This window comes from Haemorhous mexicanus, chromosome 1, assembly GCF_027477595.1.
Source record: "Haemorhous mexicanus isolate bHaeMex1 chromosome 1, bHaeMex1.pri, whole genome shotgun sequence".
In the NCBI taxonomy this organism is placed as follows: domain Eukaryota; kingdom Metazoa; phylum Chordata; class Aves; order Passeriformes; family Fringillidae; genus Haemorhous; species Haemorhous mexicanus.
The window spans coordinates 84,537,132-84,557,947 of NC_082341.1; the positions used below are offsets into that span (position 1 = coordinate 84,537,132).

The following is a 20,816-nucleotide window of genomic DNA, read 5'->3' on the forward strand; positions in this document are numbered from 1 at the left end:
CGCGCCGGGAGCACGCGGCAGCCGCGCGGTCCCTCCGGCCGGCCGCGAGCGGGAGCAAAGCGGGAGCCGCCGCTCTTCCTCACGGCGGGGCTGGTGGCGCGGCTCGGCCGCCGCCTGGCTGCCATGGGCCGCAGGGCGCGGGACCGTCGGCGACAGCAGCAGCGACAGGAGCGGCAGGAGCGGGGCGGCGGCGGGGACCAGGCGGTGAGAGCCGGGCCGGGGGAGGTGAAGCGGGGCGGGGAGTGCCGGGGCCGCCGGGCTGACGGCGGCGGCGCTTTTCTTCAGGGCTGGGCCGGCGGCTACCCCGAGATCGTGAAGGAGAACGAGCTGTTCGAGCGGTACTACCGGGAGCTGGGCATCGTGCCCGCCGGAGAGTGGGACGCGTTCATGGCGGCGCTGCGGGAGCCGCTGCCCGCCACGCTGCGCATCACCGGCTACCGCAGGTACGGGCTGGGGGCTCCCGGACAGCGGCTGCCAGAGCCGCCCGGCGCACGGGGAGGTGTCCCACCCACGGCAGGGGGGTGGAACTGCGCCATCCTTAGGGCTCCTTCCGACCCGAACCGTGCTGTGATTCTGTGATTCTCCATCCGGTGTCCCTCCGGGTGTCTCTCGCATGCAGCCACGCTAGAGAGATTCTCCACTGCTTGAAGGAAAAGTACTTCCGAGAGCTGCAGGACCTGGAGGTGGATGGCCAAAAAGTCGAGATGCCGCAGTCGCTGAGCTGGTGAGTGATCTGGAGGCGAGAATAGGCCTTCTGCATGGTTCCCACCAACCAGCCTGGCTTATCCGTGTATTTCTTCTGTCTCTGTTCTTTTCCCATCTCTTTTCCACCAGGTATCCTGAAGAGTTAGCCTGGCACACTAACTTGAGTAGAAAAATCCTACGCAAGTCCCCACAACTGGAGAAGTTTCATCAGTTTCTGGTTAGCGAGACAGAATGTGTAAGTTTTGGATAGATCTTGATTTTTTTTTTTTTCTGGCATATCCTGAACAATATTTTATTGAAATACATTATGAAAGATGGATACTTTACTTTTTCTCTCAGAATTTGAATAGCTCAGAAGAATCTGGATTTTGCTGTGCAGTTGGTAGTGGTGCATCCAATGATTCTGGTGCATAACTGCAGCTACAAATATTTGCCTAAACGAATTATATTTTTTTGCTGTTGTTTGGGATGTTAAAATGAGTGCCTGTAAAATGATCAGTTGCTGTTAGAAACCAAATATTTAAACCTGATAAAAAATGCATGCATGGGCATGACAGCATTTAAGTGATGGATGTTTGTCACTTGATTCAAGCCGGTTGCTCCTCTCTTTTGAGCAGAAACTGCAGCATTAATACAATTAGAGTAAATACACAATTGTTAGAAATTACAATCGGGTGAGATACTGTGATTTTGTTTTTTTTTTGTTAGATTCTAACAGAATTTAGTCTTAAGCTTATAGTTGCGTGTTTCTGACTGCTTTCTTATTTTATTACATAGCAATTTAAAAGTTTTATTGCAAAAGAAATGCATTCTTTCATGGAATAAAAGCAAATTTAATTTATTTTTTCCTTTCAAGGGAAACATCAGTCGTCAGGAGGCTGTTAGTATGATCCCACCTCTGCTGCTTAATGTTAGCCCTCATCATAAGGTAAGTCTTGAATATAATGTATGCTGAAGTTTTTTTTCTGAAATTAGCTTAATTGAGCTACAAATCACAAGAGCAGTATCAGGGCTAATACTCAGTTCTGTTTTGTGTTGGTACATTTTATGCTTTCTGCACATCAACAGCAACATTCAACTAATGTTCAGATCACAAAAACACTATCAAAGGAACATCTCCTTTTTCAGCTGTGTGTAATACCTTGCAAAAAACACTTCAATTTTAGGCAGTTGCATAGTCTTGTTTTCAAAGTGTAAATATGTTTAGCTGCATCTGAGTTATGTACTCTTGTTATAACCTGCTTTTAAAGTAAGGTGACTATTTTTAACTCTCTCTCCATCACACTGAACAGATATAGTTTTCAAGGTGCAACTGATAATTATCCCTACCTTGTAGATTTCTCTCCTCTGTGCCTTTTGAAGGAGCTGAAAAATTCTACTCTATAAATAATCTGTTAGATGAAATATTTTGGGTGAGCTGGAACATGCTGTTGGTGGTGGCTAAGGACTATAGGGTGCTAACTTTAACTGAAGTGTGTAGGGAATGTCCATGGTATTTTCTTAGGGCATGCCATAGGAATGAGGATATCTGGTAGCAAACTTTCTGTTCTAACTTTGTGGTGTTTTCATACTCTGTGCTTGTTTACAGATTGAATCTGTCAGGCAGCCTTACTCTCTTAATCTGTTAAATTAATGAGCTAGTTGCCTTGCTATCTCAAGCAGCCACATTGTGTTCTTCTTTCTTAAGTTTTCATGCTGTATCTTAAAATTTTATGTTTATCAAACTTCTGACGTGTTTTAAAGACTAGTTTGTACACAGTTGTTTTTATATTAACATTACTTAGTATATGTAGCTTTTCATCTTTTCTTCTCCTACTTTTCACCCCAACCCAGTGTATGTCAGTTATGGCTGTTTTATGTGAGGCAAGGTCTTCTCATCTCTTTTAAGTGAATAGTAAATTGAAAGTCTTGGTCCTGATGTGTCCCAGGTGTATTTTTAGTTCTGTTTGGAATTGAACAGGGGGTGAACACATTTGTCTTAAAGGAAAACACAAATTGTGGGGATATTTTTGCACACACCTTACACTATATATGATAGGCTAGCAGTATGTAGGCTTTACATTGAATATTTCATTTAGGTGAGTATTACGGCATTTTCGAGAAATGCGAGAAATTTCATAAATCAGACTAAGAATAGGTTCTTTATCCTCTCTTGTGCCAAAACAACAAATGTTTAATGATGTAATGGTACCCTGACTTGTTATTTAGGACCTTTTATGGTCCTTAGTGCCTTAGTTTAGGAGCTGCTTCTTAGGACCAGAATTGCAGGTTACTTTTGCTTAACCAGCATGTTCTGTATGTCACGTCTAACATGCTGATTCAGTCTTCCACAAGGATAAAATTAATGATTGTCAAGCATTCCCATAGCTGTGTTCATTTTTAATCTATTTTTCCCATTTAATTTTCCCCCACCACCAGTTTGCTGGACAGTTTTAGAATATGTTTAGCCTTGTATATTCTTCATAATCTTTTGCATTATCTGCTAAAGTAGAAAACAGTAGCATCACATCTCCTAATTTAAACAGCAGATCTGATACTGTCTTGTAGGGTGTGTTCCGTGATGTGTTAGCACTGCTGCATGGCAGCACTTACCACACATTCCCTGGAGCTCTCTTTGTGTTTCTCTGGGGACTCTCCTGGTTTAGTCTTGTTTGTGCCAGGATGATCCTCGCATGAGGATCTGAGCAGATCATTCCCATCCTTTATCCTGTTGCACGATCTCAGCTGATTTTTACTGGAGCCAAAGGGCCAGGAGATAGACATAGGTTTCTGGAAATCTGTAACTAGGCAAGAGGAAAGACTCTAAGCTTCTTTGCTTAAGAGAATGGTTTGAGATGTCATTTCTTTTGATGTGAATGTGACTCTGCCAATGACTCCATCACAAGCTGAGTAACTGATTTATTAAGAGGGAGAAACACACTAGAATTTAGGTGTTGGTGTCTCTGCTGTTATGTTCAGCTGCCTCAGGGCAGTTCAAACACTTCCCAAGTGCTTCTTCCAAGATAAAGAAGCAGGAGATCTATACTGCCCTGATTGTGTGCATTGAAATGTAAATGTGTGGGGAAGGACAACAATTAATTTTTATAAAATCTGTATACACTGCTGTCTCTGATTAATTTATTAATAGTTTAAAGAAAAGTACTATTTGCTCTTGAATGTAACTTTGTCTTCAATATAGGTGTATATATGTAAAGTTGCAGGTAACTTCAGCTGGAATTGTTTGTGAACTGGTAAAAGGATCATATCCCCAAATCTGTATTTGGGTTCCTCTTTCAAATTGTATTTCAGCTGATGTTTTTGTTCCTTACAAACTGAAGTCCTTTTTATATTTTCAGCCTTTAAAGGTAAAACATCCAAAGAACAGGATTGTATTTTGTTTTTTTCAAACTGGTGTTCAGAGCAGTCATAATCCTACATATTCAAAAATACCTAATTTAAACAAGAGCATAGTAAATTTCTCAAGTACTGAAAAAGTGCAAGGCAGGAATTTTTAATTTTTTCCTATGTTCTAGATTCTAGATATGTGTGCTGCTCCTGGATCTAAGACTGCACAGCTCATTGAAATGTTGCATGCAGACATGAATGTTCCCTTTCCCAGTAAGTCTGGAAAACTAAAAACTTGTGACTTGGCATTTCTGCTTTTCCTTGTAGTAGATTGTTTTTAATGTCACAGATGAGTAACTGCATTTAACTACATACTGAATTCCCCAAGAGATTGTTATGAGATTAAAGATTAAAGATTGGAAACTTCATGGGCTTCCTTTGCTTGAAAAACAGACGTGAATTATATCTATCTTTAGAGTTCAGATTGCAGTACCTGTGATCAGAGCTTTATTTCTGTATATATACCAGGTTTACTTAGTAGATGGCAGCCCAGCTTTCATGGTGTCCTGCAAACACTGGATTAAACTGCTTTAGACTTGAAGAAATTGTGATATTTATTGGTTTTGTAAACTTCAGAATCTTTATTTTTGGTTAGATGCTCACAGAAAATATTGCCCCTTGACACTGTAAAGTTGTAGAGAATGTGTGGATCCTTTCTGTATTGTACTGAAAATTCGCGGATGTGGAGATTGCCTGTGGTGACAGTGGGAGTTTTTTCTGTTTTAGAGGTTTTCCTTTCAAAAGTGGAAGGGCCCTTGGCTGTGTCTTACTGCCAGAGGATGGGAGCTAAAACTTGAGACTGACACATCAATTAACCTGCAATATGCTTTAAGGTATTTTACACTCAGCAAGGGCTCCCCTATTCATGAGCAGTCTTTTAAGTAAAAATCTCCAGTGAAAGGTTTACGGAACTTTCAGAGATAAGGTAATAAACTATGTAAAATTATTTGTCTGTTGAATAGTAAAGGATTTTCCTACTTTTTTATGTTCCCAGGTGGTTTTGTAATTGCCAATGATGTTGACAACAAGCGCTGCTATTTGCTGGTTCATCAGGCTAAGAGATTAAACAGTCCTTGCATCATGGTGGTAAATCATGATGCCTCCAGCATTCCTAACCTTCAAATAGATGTTGATGGAAGAAAAGAGATCCTCTTCTATGACAGGATTTTATGTGATGTCCCCTGCAGGTACCTTGCACATAAACTTGAATACATGGATTTTACTGCTTTAAGTGCAGTGCTAATTTTTTTATATTACTGAATTGTGCCTTTTGTAGGTTAGTGAGTTAGGATTTATAGTTTGGAATGCCTTTTAAGTGTGGGGATACAGAGTCGAGGTGAATTTTTTCATTCCAAGCGGTCCTTAAATTTGATCAGTTAAAGGGCTTCAAATTTTGACCTTATGTTGAGGATACTGAAATACAAAGGCAGTGAGGAAGCAAAACAGAACAGTGTAGGAGAACTAGTTACAAGGGAGAGGGACTGCTATTGTGCTGCTGTAAATGGCTTTGATATGGAAAGAGTCTTACACACAAATAATACAAATCTGTTTGATCTCTGTTGCAGCGGAGATGGAACCATGAGGAAAAACATTGATGTGTGGAAGAAGTGGACAACACAAAACAGTTTGCAGCTCCATGGGTAAAAATGCTTATTGCACATCTGCACTTCTTTCATTTTCCTCTCCTTTTTCTATATCTTTAACATCTGCAGGCATTCACATGTTAATATGACAAAGTGGAGAGTAGGAGGAGTCATTTTTCTCTCAAATCAAGAGCTTAGTGCTATTGAGAGGAAGTGTAGGGTTTCAGATGTCAGGATGGAAGCATGTGAATCTAAATTTCTTGTATTGTTATGAATACCTGTCATGTAATTATTTATTGAATTGATTTAGACAGTATAGCTAATAAAATGGAAGAAATCACTTGGTTGGGATTTATTAGCATTTAGGCAGGTGTAATACTGCTGGAAAATACAGAAAGTTGTAAAATTTATTAGTGATATTCTAAAGTCTTTAGTATTCTAGAGATCATATACAAATGGTTTCAGTTACCTGAGATGGATATATGTAAACTGATAGTGAATAAGTACTTAGCCTAGTGAAGGCACATGGCAAAATGTAGTAATTGAAAAGATAAAAAAAACCTCAGAACATTTTGCTGTGTATTTTTAACAAGTTGGGGATACCATTGGTTACTGTGACTCAGCTGACCTATGACTTCTTGGCAACTCATTCATTTTTGCAGGTCTCATTTTAGTTGGAAGTATGCAGGTAGAGTCTAAACTCATATTCCGGCTCAGTGATACCTTTCTCAGAAGTCCACTGCTAGTTAAACTATGTTGTACATAATATTTGTAATAGTCAGATTATCCCTCATTTAACTGGATTTCTGAGAAGAATCATGTTTTCAGGTGTTACTTTTTTAGTTTTGAGTAGTTCTTAATAAAACTGATTGGGCACTAGAAAGAACAGAATAGAGAATGTTATGTTCAAAGTTATGCTGCGTTAGTGTTAATATTTGACCTAATTTAATAGGTGTCATTGTGAGTGTGTCTGCAGTATAGACTGCACTAAGCTGACTTAGTTCAGCACTGACTATAATTTGTGTAGTTCTGACAGCTGTAGAAATGCCCAAGTGCTGGCTTAGTCTCTGCAGAGTTGTGTGTCTACAGTAAAGCTTTGGGTGGGTTCCTGAATGATAGCTGGCTAGACCAAGAGTGTTCTGTTAGTTTGCAGTTGAGAATTGCAACCCGTGGTGTTGAGCAGCTGGCAGAAGGCGGGAGAATGGTGTATTCCACGTGTTCCTTGAATCCCATCGAAAATGAAGCTGTGATCGCATCTCTGCTGGAAAAGAGTCAAGGTGAGAATGCAAGCTTGAACAGAGTGGGGAACTCTTTCATTTTCATTTATTTTTTTCTCTCAGCCAAAAAAGGCTATGTGTATGATGGTACTAGTGATAATCTTAGTGTGGGTAATATGCTGCTACTTTCCACAACTATGGAAATCTTTTGGTACCAGTAGGATTTCATTAATGTTGCTATGAGCCGTTTTCTTAAATGGGAGTGTATCAGCTGCAAATACAAAACCTGAAGAGTTGTGTTAATGACACAGAAGACACTTCTACAGATCAGTGGCATTCAGTCTTTGTTATCTGGCTTCCACTGACTGCTTTCACTGGTTGGAATCCATGTCTGACATCTGTAATTGCTTTGGAAAACTCAGTGTGGAACATTGCTGCTGTGCACTCTAGGAGTAAAAAGCCTGGGGTGTAGTTAAGCAGTTAAGAGTGAAGTAATTGTACACCAGTAGGTGGGAGTCACTGATACCTTTAGCATCCTTTGCCCCACATTTTGACATGATTGTATTTTTAATGTGTTTAAACCCAGGGGGCTTTTTTGCATTTTTGGCTTGAATGTGAAGGCTGAGGTTACAAGAGGTAGAAAAACAGATGAGCTGGGAAGCTGCACTGCATCACTTTGTGATAGTAGGGTTCAGCAGCCCATTTAGTAGCTGGTGTATACTGTTTTTTTCTGAATCAATGACCTGAAATTTGGAAACATCTAATTGGATTTGGCATGAAAAGTTCCACAGACTTTTTAAAGTTGAGCCTTTTACAGAGCAGAAGCAGCTCTATTGCTCCTGGAGCTGCACTTACTCTGGAAGTTGGTAGCTTGTTTTGTGTAATGTTTGCTTTGTGCCAGTAGCTATTCTGCCCCCAATTATGCATGAAATTTCATTATCTTAAAACCAGCACTTTAGCTAAAGTGTTTGCAGGTTGATTAGGAATTGACTGTCATTTCTACTCCCACTCTTCTGTGCACTGGGGCAGCTTCATCTTATGTCCTATGTGCAGTTTTGATCATTTTTTTATAAGAAAGTCATTAAACTATTAGAGAGCATGCAAAGGAGGGCAGCAAAGGTGATAAAGGGCCTACAGGAAAAGCCTGATGATGAGTGGCTGGAGGAGACTGAGGGGAGACCTCATTGCAGTCTGAAGCTTCCTTGTGAAGGGAAGAGGAAGGGCAGGTGACCGGTGACAGGACCCATGGAAATGGCCTGAAGTTGTGTCAGGGTAGGTTTAGATTGGATATCAGGCAAAGGTTTATCACCCAGAGGGTGGCTGGGCACTGGAACAGGCTCCCCAGGGGAGTTGTCGCAGCTCAACAGTTCAAGAAGCGTTTGGACAGTGCTCTCAGGCACAGGGTGTGACTCGTGGGGTGTCCTGCAGAGGGCCTGAGTTGGACCCGGTGATCTTGGTGAGTCTCTTCCAACTCGGCTGATTCTGTGAAAGAACATTTTTATTTAGAAGTAATTTCTTTGGTAATCATATACATGTTTCCAGTGAATTACAGTATGCTTGGCTTATTGGAGGCCATACTAAGCGAGCATTAATTTTAACAGTGACAAGATTGGAAAGCAGTAAGATCTAGTTGGGATAGGAACGCAAAAGCAGCAGGATGTGGAGGCAAGCAATTGCAGCGCCTGGGGGAAATTCAATACTTTAAAGGAAGGACTGGCTATGATGTTCAGATCTAGTCTCTGCCCAGTGGAGGTGTTTTGAGGCATACTTGGAGGCTGTGATGTGTCCCAGCAAGTGGATGTTATCCTTGAAACTTGAACACAGGTGTAGCTTAAGCAGGTAGTAGTAAAGAGGTAGTGCGGTGGTCTGCAAGGGGCTTTGTACCTCAAGAATTAGTTCAGGTCAGTCCAGAAGGTTTGTTGGTAGTCTGGCAGTGCTACCTTGCTGAAGCAGAAGAAGATGAGAGATTGCTTTCCCCTTAGGCATGAGGGAGAAGGGAGAAGGCCTTTTTGTACCATGTAGCAGCTATTGGAAACTGTAGCACTTGTGACAGACTCTTCAGTGCCTGATAAGTCTGATGTAGTCTTGAGACGTCAACTGAAGTCATGCTGTAAGGAGGCAGAAGTATTCAAAGGATGATGCAAAACATCAAGTGTAATCACATTTGAGATGTCATTTTTGATTTTTTCTATGAATTCATGTATCTCCTTTTCATTTATTTGAAAGACTTACTTAAGCTGTCACTGTAAGAGTAAATGGTCATAGTCATGTAGAGTATAAATAATATAAGTATTTAGAATCACAGAAAAGCAATGTTAAAAGTTATTATTTTCTAGGGAGTTCACCTATTTAAGCAGTAAATTTTTATATAATTCCTTCTAGACTTTAGGCAGCTTGAAGATTTTATTCAGTAAATTAAGCTGTTGATGTTTCTTGTAGTAATTTGATATATTTTAGGCACATAGTCTTCTGTCATGTTAGTGTTAAAAGTTTGGAATTTTCCTTTCCGTTTTAAAAATAACAAATTCTCTTTCCTCTCTCACTGTAATATAGTGAGATTGTAAGTCCTTGAAATGAGAATATTGTAGGCATTTCAGAAGGCTTAGTTATACCAAAAGTTATTCCCTGAAAAATACTTAATCAGTGTAGTAAATCCAAATGCTGAATAAATGAGAATAAGAACTTCAGTGATTCCATTGCTTAGAACACTGATGTTTAATGAAACAGGTTGTAGAGTATTTCTCTGCTGCTGCTACAAAAATATCTAACCATTATATTTTGGGTAATTTATGGTCGTATCTTATGTAGTTGTTATAAACAGTTCTTCCCACCTTCTTTGTTAATATAAGTGGTAGAAGTTGTATAGCATTTTATTTCTTGAAAATTTTAAAAAGTACTATTCATAAAATGGCTTAAAACTTGAGGGAAAACTATTTTTGTGAAAGTCAATTGGCAACATAACTCTTGAATTCTGTTTTCAAAAAGTTTATGTGCTTGGGATTTCAGGTGCCTTAGAACTTGCTGATGTCTCTTCTGAGTTACCAGGTTTGAAGAGGATGCCAGGAATTACAAAATGGAAGGTATTTAACCTGATATTTTTGTGAAGTTCTTGGTCTGTGGTAGAGTGTTAAATTAGGGAAATTCTGAAGTGTAACATTTCACAAAATTAGGTTGAGCTGCATTAATGGCAGTGATTTGATGTTTAGGGGAGAGAACTAAGCTGAAAATCTTTGCAAGGGTGGGTTCTTTCTTCTCATCAGCTCTCTCCTTACCTCTAGGTTTCTTTCCTGTCTCCTACGCTTTCTTGCTACAGTTCCCTATTCTGTTGTGTGTATGTGGCCTGTAGATGGCAACATAATTTCAGCCACTTTTAATGTTAGCCATATATCTCTGTCTTCAGGGTCCGTGAATGTTAGATTCTGCAGTGCTTCAGCTGGTCCATTTTATTTCATTTGGAAGTAAAAGCTGTGAAACTCTTTCTGCAAATAAGCTGTAAAGCCTGCAGTGATGTGACTAATCCTAGAATAGTAATAGAATCCTGTATTTTGTTCCAGGCCTTAAATGATTTCAGTTCTGGAAACAAACTAATAGGGAGGGGCAAAAAACCCAAAGCTGCTTCAGCTTCCTGTCAAGAGTATAGTCAAAAAAAGTAGAAGGCCATTGTGGTAGTGGGGAAAGATACTGATTAGATTTTAGTTATGAGTGTGTGCCTTTGCAATGCCATTGGGTCTTCTGTCTTACCATCTCACTAGTCTCTTGCAATGCCAGGTAGGTTTATGCTTGTGTACAGGCTAATGAACAAGGTGCAGGGAATAAAGATTTGTATCTGTTTTGCTACTGGAAATGCAGCTTAGCAACTAGTTGATTTCTTTCTTCTTACAGTTCCTAAAGTTTACACTGTATACTTGTACCTGAAGAATAAATGTAATGCATAACTGTGGCTCTGTGATCTTAATTTTACCCTTTTTTGGTACTCCATAAAGGCACTATATATATATATATTTCTATAAGGATCACTAAGGACATTTTCTATTCCCTGTAGCATCTATTTCTCTGTTTGCAGTTGAAATATAAATCTCCCTAATAACTTTTAAAAACTAGTGTGATAAAATGTGTGAAAGTTTGCCAGACTTTCTTCAGACCTGATTTTCTGCTACTGTATATTTTCATGCCTCACTGGCTAGCGTGCCACTATGGATGTAGTTGCTTACTTCGGTGCTGTTTTTACTTGGTGTAGTTTTTTTGTTCCCTGGTGCAGCATTTGTTTTCTAGGAGCTCTGTGACTTATTGCATTGAATATTCCTGAACATCAGTTGATTGTAAATCTCTGGAAACAGCAAAAACAAAAATAAGGTTTTGTTCAAGGGACACTTGGGTGCTTGGAAATAGTATTCAGTACTCCCTCCTTAAGCCAGATGATGAGTGAACTCCAGTGAATTATTTTGGGCTTGAAGGAAGACACCTTTTTAACTCCAGATTTGGTCATCTGTTCCTGCAACACTTTTACTCTTCCTTCTGCTCTAACAGGCGGTCAGTAAAATGTGCAATAGAGAAGAGTTCAGAGTGTTCTTTGGTGCTTTGTCATTCTACCAGTCACACCAACTTACCAGTTAGGCTGGTAAACCAAATCTGAACAGCACAGGACTGATAGGCAGTTTTTCTGGTAAAACCAAAATAGTTTTTTTTTTTAGACTTCGGTTATTTATCAGTCCTATTGTTGGTTTTTCTCAAGCTTGAGTCATGACTTCCAAAGAAGAGCAGTTCAGAAGTACAGTCTGTCTTGTCTCCATCTAGCACTATGAAATGTAGCATATTTTGATTTGAAATACTAATTCTGAAAGTACAGTAATTTCTATTTCAGGAAATGTAGAAAGGCACAAGGTGTGATCTGATCAGTGAGAAGTGCCAGACTTGATGATGTTGAAATCTGCATTCCAAAGTTCTTAGTGAAATCGTAGTCTAGATAAATGTTACATTTCAGTTTCCACTAGAGCACTTGATTCAACTTTCAAGACAGTCACAGTGAGATGCATGAAACTGCTTCACCATGTTTGCCAGTCCTGAAGTTGCCATCACTGCAACTACTTTGTTGCCTTAACAACAAAAATGGGCCTTCATTTCAGTGATTAATTTTAGGCATTTGCCTTGTGCATCCCCATTTGCGACCCTTCTTACAACTTTAGCATCCAGTACAAAACCAGGCATCTAGAGCTCTGAAGTCAAAATTTCCCTGGCTTATTTTTTCACTTTGGTATCATTGCTTGAAGAGCATTCCAAATGCCTTCCTGTAAGAGCTGTGGCTCTAACCTTCTGCTTGTATCTTAAGAGTCCATCAAAAGCTTTGGCCCTTAGCCATACTGAGGTGATGTTATGTCTACACAGTGTCTTAGAGCGGATCTGTAGATAAGTTTTGAGTTCTAAATAAAGGTACAGGTGCTATAAAATTCATGGGGACATTTCTTCAGCAACTCTCCACAAACTCATCTCTGTCAGTGACTTGTATATGCCTGTATCATGCTGCTTTCTGCCTACCAAGCTGTTGTGTTGCACTCTTGCATATTCCTTATGTAAGGAAATTGGGATTCTTCAGTTCTGATCTTTACTAGACTGCAGTAGCTCTTTTCCCTTGTATGCTGCTTGGAAAATGCCTGTAACACAACATTTCACAGCCAGTCTCATGGGAAAAAAGGAACAGTGTATCTTAAATCTGATAGCTCACTGATCTTATATATTTCACCACTGTCCTTCCACTGCATTTTGCTAGTTCACATGTTTTGACAGGTCAACAGAGATCTTTGCAGTTGATTCAGCATCAATCTGCACTTTGACTGTATGCTTTCTTTTAGAAGTATATGAAGTGGAGCTGCAGCTGGCAAGAATCTTCTACTCTGAAGTGCACATGTACAATGCACAAAGAAACAATACACTTAAAGTAACTTAATTTTCTGTACCAGAAAATAACTTTTTTGTTTTGGTGTCTGAACCTTAGTTTGCAAGTATTTTAATTAAAACTTGTAAAATGGTGACCTATATTCTTCACTGAATTTATATTTACCCCTTTGAAGGTGATGCTGAAAGATGGGCAGTGGTTTGAGGAGTGGAAAGATGTGCCTTCAAATAGACAAACACAAATACGTCCTACTATGTTTCCAGTGAAAGATGAAGAGAAGCTAAAGGCAATGAATCTGGAGCGCTGGTAAGTTTTCCCAGAGTAAATCTTATGAGGATTTGAGGTAACATGTATGGTTGTGGGCAAATTATAATTAGGTCAGATTAGGAATGTGTAGGTTTGAGTATATTTTGATTGCTTCATATGTCATGGCAGTGCACAATATTTTAACTCCAGTGGATCAGGAGAAATTACTTCAAGTTGCATAAGAGGAATAAGTGCTCACATGAAAAGGTCAAATTCTTTGCATCCCATAGAGATAAACAGTCAAAAATATTGAAAAAGTATGTAAAACTTTAACATATTGACAGTGTGACTTACTTGCTTTTAAAGGCTTTCCACAGCTATTCTAAAAATATTATTTAGAAATGAGTCATTAAAGCTCAAGTGTGAACAGTGAATGAATGTGTTGCGTTGATGGAAGTAATTTTGCCAGAGTGCTCTATTTAGATCCTGTTTGTAGTTTGATAAATTAAATCTGCACAATCCTACTAGGAATACTTACCTTATCCTGAAAGTAAGTATAAATGTGGGCCTTCTAGTGTCTTGTGATTATGAATGCAGCAATGAATGTGCTGCTACATTTTTTTTCTTTTTTCTCTAGTCTTAGGATATTACCACATCACCAGAACACAGGTGGCTTCTTTGTGGCTGTCTTAATAAAAAAGTCTCCAATGCCATGGAATAAACGTCAGCCTAAGGTAACTTCCTTTAGATTATCTAAAATTTAAATTACTAATAATGTTTTGGGCTTTTTTTTTTTTTTGAATTTCCGCGTAATAGAAGACATACTATAGCTGTTCTGTATCTGCCCTTCATTATAGTTCAGTGTATCAATTAAAAATAAATTCCTAAATCTGTGAAGTACTAAAGAAGTACTTATGAAAAAACCATGAAAACTTTTAAAATAGAAAAAAAAATGAAAAGAAAAGGGATTTTGAAATGGTAGTAAAATAACAAGCTAAATCTTGACCCTAAAATTAAGGCTTTGAAAGAATTACAGAAGCAGATTATATCGGATAGCTAAAGCTGTCACTTCCTTCAGCTGTGTGTGGTCCCCTGCTAAAAGGCTTTTTTCTGCTGTGTTGTAAGCTAATTCTGATGTCAGTTTATCTCACTCTGTGGCTGGTTGCTCAGGAGTGATTCACTAGCAGATTAGCAGATCAGCAGCACAGGGAGTGGATGTAAAACTGTTTGGAGCAGCAGCTTCAGCCATCTGACTTTAATCCATTTGTTGTCAATTGTCTTTAAAATCCTGTCAACAGGGTTTTAAGTTGATGTGATTTATTTGATCTCTTAGATTGTCATGTCTGTGAGAACTTCTGTTGTGAATCCCTTTTAGGTGTTTATTTGATTTGCTTCATTAGAACAACTTATGAGTAAAATGTATGTGGCAATAGGAAGCAGAATTTATTCAGAAGTAAGCACCCTCCAAATAGTTTATGATGTTCTAAGTTAAAACATCGTAGCACTCTTACAGAAGGTGTGCAGCAGCAGGATGCATATGTCACTTTGAGTGTTAGGAGGAAAACAGCACATCCTGTTTCAAAATAGTCTTCTCTCAGGGCTTGAACATGATTTTATAGATGGTAAAAAAATAGCTTTCTTGGGCAGTTGGTATGAAACTATCCAGATCAGTACTGGAGGTAAATGCAATTTATAGTGGTATCTTGATCTAGTAATCAGATTAACTCCCTGAATGGATCTGTTTAAGCACTTGCATACAAATTGACAGGAATTAAGCACATACAAAGAGAACATAGGTGCCTTCTGTTACAAGTTGGATGCTACTTTTGCTTTTTTGAAAATACTGTAATTTGAAATAGGTTCATCAGAAATTACCACAAAGAACAGGAGATACTGAAGTGACAGCAGCTAATTCAGGTAATGGTTCTGACTGTATTATTGAAGAACCAACACATGCTGAAAATGAAGAGTCTAAGAAAATGCAAGAATTGCAGAATTTGGACGCTGAGCAGAGTAAAAAGGAAGGAGTATGCGGGTAAGGACCACATCTAAGTATTTGTCCTGTGACAGCTCTGCAATTCCTGAGTATTCTTTAGTTATTTTGTAATTTAGAAGTCCATCAAAAAAATTCATTCATTCATTCAGTTGTCTTGCATTTCCATGTTTTCTGTCTCATCTGTGTTCCATTCAGCAAGTTTGGAAAATAACCAGTTTTTTTATTAGCGGTTGTTAAGTCTGCTGATACTTTCTTCTCTGTTAAGGGAAAAAATACTTTCAGAAGCTGGAAGATCTGTATTGCCTTAATAATCATTCCATCAGAAATCTCTGTTTACTTGTTTTTGTGAACTCTGTTTCCAAGCACTGCTTGATTTCCTTATTTTAACAAGTTAAACTGTGTGTAGTGTTAGTGAAGCACAAGAAAATGCCAATATTCTCTTTGGCGTACTGTGTTGACTAAATGAACTGAATATACTGATTTTGAAGCAAGCAAAATTTTAGTGAAATTGACAATGCAATGTTACTTCCTTTCCAGACCACCACCATCTAAAAAAATGAAGTTGTTTGGTTTTAAAGAAGACCCCTTTGTGTTTCTCCCTGAAGATGATCCATTGTTCATTCCTATCCAGTAAGAAAAAAGATGTGTCTGTTTTGGCAGTAAGATTCCTGTTAGTTCAGGGATGTTAGTAGTTCAAGTTTGGTTCATTACAAAGGATGGGTCTCGTTGGTCTTGCATAACAGCTTTTGCCTGACTTTGCACCAGGGCCCCCTCTCCTCAACACTTAAATACTTAAATGAAAATAGCCAGCTAGAGTTTGTACTGGAAATTTTCCAGTGTGTCTCAGTCTCTATAACAGCTTGTCTTTTCTGATGTCATGCAGCTTAGAAAGTCTAATCTTTGTGTTCTGAAGCCAAAGTGCTAAGTGTTTGCAGAGATAGCTGGAGGAAATGGGCTAAACCATGCATTTTGAGTATGTGATTTTATTGCTCAGTTAATCAAAACAAGTATTATGGCCACAGGAAGTTTTATGCATTGGACCCATCATTTCCCAAGATGAATTTACTGACTCGAACTCAAGAAGGAAAAAAGAGGCAGCTGTACATGGTTTCTAAGGAGCTAAGGAATGTGCTTCTGAACAATAGTGAGAAGATGAAGGTATGGTTCATAAGCATCAGTGTCTATCTCCTTGAACTTGCCAAGTGTGCTCTGTTTACATAGAGGATTAGCCCTCTGACAGGCTGTATTTTTTTTTTTTAAGTCTAGATTAATGTTTTCCTCTCTGTCCCTCCTGTGTTAGAGATGAAAAGTTGACTCTGAGAGGTAAATAACAGTCTCTGAGATAAAAATCAGTACACATATTTGGTGGATGAAAGAGAACTTAAAAGTAGAGAAAGGGAATATATAACTGTTGTGTGTGTGCCAGCATTTTTATGTAGTCTTCAGGTAACATTACATGTTTGCATTGATGATGTTGTTTTTATCACCCCCTTAATTATAAAAGTATTAAGAGCTTTGAAAGCCAACCAAAAAGATAAGTTCAGCTGAATTATTTACTGGCTGTGTTACACAGGGATATTGTTTCAAAGTAATTTTAATAATTAAACATTTTGAAAGTTCATTAAGCTGAGTGATAATGGGATAATAAGTAGTTTTTGTGAATAGAGGGAAATTTTTTTTATTATTCCCTGTGGAAAATGTCTTGCAAATGCTAAAGATTTGTCTCAAAAGTCATTGTGTAATTTAGGTTGGAATGAGTTATGTAGTCCAGCTTCCTTCCTACATCAAACAGAGCTGACTTCAGAGCTAGATCAGATACATTCTGGGGCCTCATCCAGTTAAATCTTGAACGTTTTTGAGGATATTCAGTACATCTTTGCAACAGATCTTTGAGATGGGTAAACAGTTATTCTTTTATCCCCTATGCAGGAAATGGCTACATAAGTGACAAAATTTTAAGAAACTGGTGCATTATATTAGGTAGTGAGGCTTTGAGTACCACAAAGGATAGTGTCCAAATAGTAATCACTTGTACATTTTTGAAATCCTGCCCTTGACTGACTTTCCCAGAATCATACAGAAAATTCTTACTCAAATTAAAATTAGATATTAGTAGTTTCTTGCCCTCTTTTTAAAACTGCCACTTCCTCACGCTATTCAGTTTTCAGTATGGAAAGGAAGAAAGGCATTTTATGTTGAGGGAGAGCCACATTTTTATAGCAGGAGTTCCTTTTTCTCTTGAATGGAATTCTTTTCCCTTGAAATGGAATTTTCACATTAATTCAGTATTCAGTGCAAATGAACTTTTAGTCGAAGAGTTGAGGAAAAAACAAGTTCAGAGTGGTAATTTAGAATTCCCCTAATGATGTTTATTAATTATTATTAATGTTCCCTACTGATGTTTATTGGCTTTGCTGTTTGCAGGTTATCAACACAGGGATAAAAGTCTGGTCTCGCAACAGTGATGGTGAACAGTTTGGATGTGCCTTCAGATTAGCACAAGAGGTAATTGCATAGCACTGTGTTCTCAAAGGAGATACTTTGGTTTCCTCGAGAGCCCATAAGACAGCTGGCATTAACTTTGTCAGATTAATGGTAATTGACATTTTCATTATGGTTTAAATTTTTTTTTCTGGTATTAGGTAAAGCGCATACGGTTTTTAACTCTCTTCCTTCAGAAATCAGTGGTTAAATTTTGAAATAATTGTCTTTATTTATTAAACAGGGCATTTATACTCTGTACCCATTCATTCATGCAAGGATTATAAACGTCTGCATAGAGGATGTCAAAATTCTGCTAACCCAGGAAAATCCATTCTTAAGTAAATTTAGCAGTGAAACACAGAAGAAAGTCAAAGATATGGGTAAGCCTGCTAATTTTGCCATCACAAAATTATTTTTCTTCTTTGCACAGAACGCTATGAAATCCTGCAGCATAAACTGTGTTTGTTTGCTAAAAGTTTGGACGAAATAGCCAGTGTGCTGCTAGAAATTGTAGTCCTTTCTGATTGCAGCCTCTGAGGAATTTGAGCTTTAGAGAACAGAAGAGTTGCCAAACTTACGACTTCTGCAAAGTAGTGCTGTGAGGCAGCATTTAAAATATCTGATGAACAAAGACTTTATACATGCTTCTGGTTTTTCTGCTTGTTAATGCTCCAGTTGAAACTGTTTGTCATCTGCAATTGCTTGTCATGACCTTATGTATCAAATGTAGTTACTCGGATTTGATTCCATAAATATGGGGAGCGATGTCTACTCATATTAAACTTTTCATTTCCTCTGCACTGGATGCTTAAAGATATGAAAATTGGTTTTCAGCCTTTTGTTTATTGTTTCATTTCCAATTCATTGCTGATCCTTGTACTTCCATGTTTCATGAGACAAAATGGGAAGAAAAAAATGTTCCTAAGTTTGGTCTGGCATACTCTTACATTCATTTTAATTAATTAAAAGTTTCTTGCTGGATTCACTGAGTTAATCCACTGTGTGGATTTTGTATTTTAATTTGTTTGTTTGAGATTTTGGAGGAGCCAATGTTGGCAATTGCATCTGTGACCATGTAAATACTTTGGTTTGAAAAAAAGGGAATAAAATCTGGTATTGTCTATAGTTCAATGTATTGATGTGGATAACTGCTAACCATGTCATGCACTGTGTTTGTCTAAAAACTTGTTTTCTTGAACATTTTTAGATTACACTCATTGTATCATTGTACCAAATAACGCATCTGTTTTGTTTTTGTTCCCCCTTCCCTGTAGCGATGGGAAGTATAGTTCTGAAGTACGACCCAGACCCTGAGTAAGTAGATGTGTTGCTTTCCATTTATACACTCCTAAGACCTGGACAAGAATTTATTTTCACTCAGCAAAAATAGAAGTAGAGGCATAGAAATGCAGTAAGGGAAACAGTAAAGCCATATAGGATGCAGTGAATAAGACAGGAAAAGAAGCTGTCTTGTCTGTGAATTCTTAAAACAAGTGTAGAATTTAGCTTCATAAAGGAGAGCTGGTAGTTGTGCCAGAGATCAAGAGATAATTGCATGTGATTTATTTGTTTGTTTCCCTGTGAAGTCCAGCATTTGGAATGGAAAAAATACTTTTTATTGTTCCTTTTTGTGGACAAAGTAACTTTTGTGGACAAAACTTTTGAGAATTTTCTAAATGTAAACTTTCATTTTGCTGTTCCTGTATTAGTTTTGAACCAAGAGCCAGAAAATTATTTTGCTTGTTGCAAAAACTTAATAGCATTGAGTTTCTTGGTTTTTGGCTTGCATGCTTGCTTGTAGACAAGCAGGTGTCTCTGTAGGTGTTGAAGTGGAGAACAATGTACTTTCATCTTCTGTGAATAGTTACAAAATGCATTCAGTGTTAGAACTGAATTGGTGTATGACTATAAAATGAAGTTTTGAAGATGAACTCTCTCATAATTAACTGAACTTTACTGCTTGTTTGTAGAAAACCTCATGATCTTCAGTGTCCAATAGTGCTGTGTGGTTGGCAAGGGAAGACATCACTGCGTGCCTTTGTGCCCAAGAATGAGAGACTCCATTACCTGAGGATGATGGGAGTTGAAGTGTTTAAAGCAAAGAGGAAAGAGGAGGAATTGGAAGACAAAACTGAGGAAGAAGTTCAACACAGACAGGTGCAAACAGAGGAAGGAATGGATGTGGAAGATAAAGAACATGATTTAGTCGCAAAAATGGAAGCAGAAATAGGTGAAGAGTCTTCTCAGAGTCCTGTCAAAAGCAGTGCTATGGAAATAGAAAATAAAATTGAGGATTTAGATCAATCTAGTAAAAATGCCAACACTCATGTAAGTCAGGAAGGCAAAGACACGGATGCGAGTAATGTGAAAGATTAAGTTTCTTCTGTATTGCTTGACAGCTTCCAGGAGGCTCACATCCAGACTTTTGCTTTTAGCATGAAACTGTATTTTAAAATTTGGTTAGAATGGGATGTTCTTCTTTTAAAGTTTCACCTATTTTTTATTTTAAATGAAAGCTATAAAGAGATTTCTCTTCAAGTGTGTCTTCTTTTCACCATTTTAAAGTCCTTTTTATTGGTGGGTTTGTGTGTCTGTTGCTGGCAACAGACCAGGCTCCAGTGAAATCTCAAGTCTGTATTTTTAATGGAACAGTGATATGCACAAATGCACTGCATGTGTGTAACTGGTCAAAAATTCCTTCAGAAGAAAAACCTGGGGTTCCATTCAAAGCACATAGATTCCAAAAATGTTTTTTCTCCTAGGATTGCTTATCCCACCTACCACCTGATCTGGTTACTGTTGATAACTGCAGGTTCTTTAAAGGGTAAGAGAATCGGTGTATCCATGCAAGGGCACATTTAGGATATCTGACTGACAAGCTGGTGCATGGTTATTCAGAAGAAAACCATGTCCAGCATCCTGGGGGAAAAAAAAGAATGCACTTTATCAGAGACTGGTGTCTGAGGTTCTTCTTCAGAGTGATTAATTGCTTGACTGACCCAGCTAGTAAATATTGTTAGCTAGATGTTCAAGTGTGCTGAGTGTGCCTCAGACTCCTGTCTTGAAATGTGCCTGGGAACCATCACTCAAATCTGCTGCAGTCATCTGTTCCTCTTTCAGTTCTTCAAGTGGGAGTCATCTCTGATTTTTGTAAGATAACTTGTTTATAGCTGAAATGATAGTTTAAAAGAAAAAGCATGGTGGTATATATGTTGTTGTATAGTAGATGTTTAAAAGGTTATTTAGGTCTAGAAGGGTAATTTATTTAATCTGACTTGAAAAAAAGTTGACTACCTCAGAGACTTGGAATA

At 38.3% G+C, this 20,816-nt stretch overlaps 1 protein-coding gene across 1 annotated transcript; it reads left to right on the top strand.

Annotated features, from left to right (window-relative positions):
* Positions 1-18: 18 nt before the first annotated feature.
* NSUN2 (NOP2/Sun RNA methyltransferase 2) lies at positions 19-20,032 on the top strand. Its single transcript, XM_059855143.1, has 19 exons — positions 19-204; positions 286-443; positions 620-724; positions 835-940; positions 1,562-1,633; positions 4,218-4,302; positions 5,084-5,276; positions 5,655-5,729; positions 6,819-6,949; positions 9,896-9,969; positions 12,955-13,085; positions 13,663-13,759; positions 14,885-15,060; positions 15,559-15,651; positions 16,044-16,179; positions 17,446-17,526; positions 17,747-17,885; positions 18,780-18,819; positions 19,476-20,032. Exons 1-19 carry the CDS (start codon positions 124-126, stop codon positions 19,879-19,881), a joined length of 2,379 nt encoding a protein of 792 aa, XP_059711126.1. The 5' UTR covers positions 19-123; the 3' UTR covers positions 19,882-20,032.
* Positions 20,033-20,816: the final 784 nt, after the last annotated feature.

Coding starts and splice junctions, on each gene's coding strand:
- NSUN2 (XM_059855143.1), top strand. CDS start 124: ATGGGCCGCAGGGCGCGGGACCGTCGGCGACAGCAGCAGCGACAGGAG. Junction 205..285: donor GCGGCGGCGGGGACCAGGCG/GTGAGAGCCGGG, acceptor GCTTTTCTTCAG/GGCTGGGCCGGCGGCTACCC. Junction 941..1,561: donor TGGTTAGCGAGACAGAATGT/GTAAGTTTTGGA, acceptor TTTCCTTTCAAG/GGAAACATCAGTCGTCAGGA.